This window comes from Sceloporus undulatus, unplaced genomic scaffold (assembly GCF_019175285.1).
Source record: "Sceloporus undulatus isolate JIND9_A2432 ecotype Alabama unplaced genomic scaffold, SceUnd_v1.1 scaffold_9227, whole genome shotgun sequence".
In the NCBI taxonomy this organism is placed as follows: domain Eukaryota; kingdom Metazoa; phylum Chordata; class Lepidosauria; order Squamata; family Phrynosomatidae; genus Sceloporus; species Sceloporus undulatus.
The window spans coordinates 1-2656 of record NW_024812146.1 but is presented as its reverse complement, the minus strand read 5'-3'; the positions used below and the strand labels follow the sequence as shown (position 1 = coordinate 2656).

The following is a 2656-nucleotide window of genomic DNA, read 5'->3' as shown; positions in this document are numbered from 1 at the left end:
TATTTAGTATTTCGTATTAGTATTTAGTATTTAGTATTAATAAAATATTAATTATCATTAATATATTAATAATAATATTTCATTAATAATATAATTTATTAATAATTACTTTATTAATAATAAATAATAAATATATTATTTATAATAAATAATAATAAATATATTGTCGATAAAATAAATTTTATTAATAAAATATATTTTATTATTTATTATTTATTATTAAATATTTATTATTTATTATATATAATACATAATAAATCAATAATAAATTAATTTATCAATTAATTTATCAATTAATTTACCAATTAAATATTTATTTTATCTAAATTAATTTTTAAAATCTATAAATATATGCAAATTAGTAGACTAATTGCTTAATTGAAAAAACAATTAATGTAATTAATATAATTAATTAATTAATTAAACACTGTTAATTTTCCCATTGTCAGATGGGACACGGCCGGACAAGAGAAATTCAAATGCATCGCGTCGGCGTATTACAGGGGCGCTCAAGGTAAATCTGCAAATGCCGTGTGTGCGTGAAATACGTAAAACGCGGGCGGCTCAGACTAACAACGATAACGAATTAATAAGTTTATTCATCATTACAGTAATTATCACCGTCTTCGATCTGGCTGACATCCGGACTTTGGGCCACGCCAAGTAAGTCCGCAAAAACAAGACACGGGTTTTTTTTGCGCTGTTTTTTTGCGCCAACGATAATAATAATATATATATATATATATATGGCGTGATTTTGGCATTTGCGCAATTCGCATCTTTCCGTTCCAGGCGATGGCTGGAGGATGCCATGATGGAGAACGACACCGATGCTGCGTCCATCTCCTTGTTCCTTGTCGGGATGAAGAAGGATTTGTTGGTAAGGCTAGGAGTAAACTGTTAGTAAGGTTTGAGTAGGGACCTTTTACGCGCTTTTCACAGTTTGCGCTCCTTTCCGCACGTGTTTTTTTCCAGTCGGACGCCGAATTGCACCGGATGGAAACAGACGCCGTACGCATCGCCAATGAAATGGGAGCGGAGTATTGGTCAGTCTCGGCCAAAACAGGTCAGTTGGGGTCATCGGTCAGTTGGTCAGTCGGTCACTTGCATTTCCTTCCTTCCTCTTCCTTCCTTTCCTTCCATTCTCTCCTTCTTTTTTTCCTTCTTTCCTTCCTTCTTTATTTCCTTCCTTCCTTCTTCTCTCCCCTTTTTTCCTCTCTTCCTTCCTTTTTTCCTTCCTTCTTTCTTTCCTTCCCTCTCTCTTTCCTGGACTTTTCCCACCCTTCCCTTCCTTCCCTCCTTCCTTCTCTCTTTCCACCTTTCTTTCTTTCGTTTCTTCCTTCCTCTTCTCTTCTTCCTTCCTTTTTCCTTCCTTCCTTCTTTCTTTCCTTCCATCGCCTCCTTTCTTCCCTCTCTCTTTCCTTGACTTTTTTTCATCCCTCTTTTTGTTCTCTCTTTCCTTCTCTTCCTTCTTTCATTCCATTGTCTCCTTTCTTTCCTCTCTCTTTCCTGGCCCTTATTTCGTTATTCCCTTTGTTCTCTCTTTCTTCTCCTTTTCTTCTTCCATTCTCTTCTATCTTCCCTCTCTCTTTCATGTCATTCCTTCATTCTTCTTTTCCTTCCTTCTTTTTCTTCCTTCCTTCCATTCTTTCTCTCTTTCCTGTAATTTTTTCCTTCTTTCCTTCTTTCCTTCCTTCTTTCCTTTTCTTTCTCTCTCTCTTTCCTTCCCTTTTTCATTATTTCCTTCCTTCCATTCTTTCTCTCTTTCCTGTCATTTTTCCCTTCCTTCCTTCCTTCCCTCCTTCCTTTTCTTTCTTTCTTTCCTTCCCTCCATTCTTTCTCTCTTTCCTGTCATTTTTTCCTTCTTTCCTTCTTTCCTTCCTTCCTTCCTTCCTTCCTTTTCTCTCTTTCTTTCCTTCCCTTTTTCATTCTTTCCTTCCTTCCATTCTTTCTCTTTCCTGTCATTTTCTTCCTTCCTTCCTTCTTTCCTTCCTTCTCTTCGTTCTGTCTTTCTTTCCTTCTCTTCCTTTTCTCTTTCTTTCTTTCTTTCTTTCCATTCTCTTTCCTGTCCTTCCTTCCTTCCTTCTCTTCCTCCTTTCTTTCCTTCCTTCCTTCCCTCTTTTTCCCCCTCCGTCCCCTAAATTTCCTCGTTCTTCTCTTCCAGGGGAGAACGTCAAGGACTTCTTTTTGCGCGCCGCCACCTTGGCTTTCGAAAAGTGCATCTTGGCGGCAATGGACGAAAACAGCGGACGCAATGCTGAAATCGGGAGCCTCCTCCGTACGTCGGAAATGCCGTTATAGGATATATATCTATAGCTATCTATCTATATATATATATATATATAGCGGTCACCATTCTGGCCGCTGGACCGTGGTGGTCAAGAGCTGACCGTTGTCTCATTGTTTCCCCTTCGAATGACAGGAATAGAAAGGACTGCGCTGGACACTTTGGACGCCAACGGTCAAGCGAACCCGAACTGCTGTTAGCAGCCAGTGATCAAGCGGAAGAGTGACCGGACAAGTGACCGCCATTCAAAATGGAGGAGACGGAGCCGTGACTGCACCGGAAGTGGCGAAACCACGCAGTCAGATTTACTTGCCTCGCCGCCGTGGTTTTTAATTTTTACGTAAGCGTCGTCGACGCCTCCTCACTTTT

The 2656-nt window shown here is 38.9% G+C and overlaps 1 protein-coding gene across 1 annotated transcript; it reads left to right on the top strand.

Moving 5' to 3' along the window:
• Positions 1–449: 449 nt before the first annotated feature.
• LOC121918347 (ras-related protein Rab-36-like) lies at positions 450–2650 on the top strand (the record flags this gene model as incomplete). Its single annotated transcript, XM_042444410.1, has 6 exons — positions 450–514; positions 612–663; positions 793–880; positions 976–1066; positions 2165–2278; positions 2423–2650. Coding segments are annotated over 6 exons (475 nt in total), but the record flags the coding sequence as incomplete, so codon positions are not given.
• Between the last annotated feature and the right edge of the window lie 6 nt (positions 2651–2656).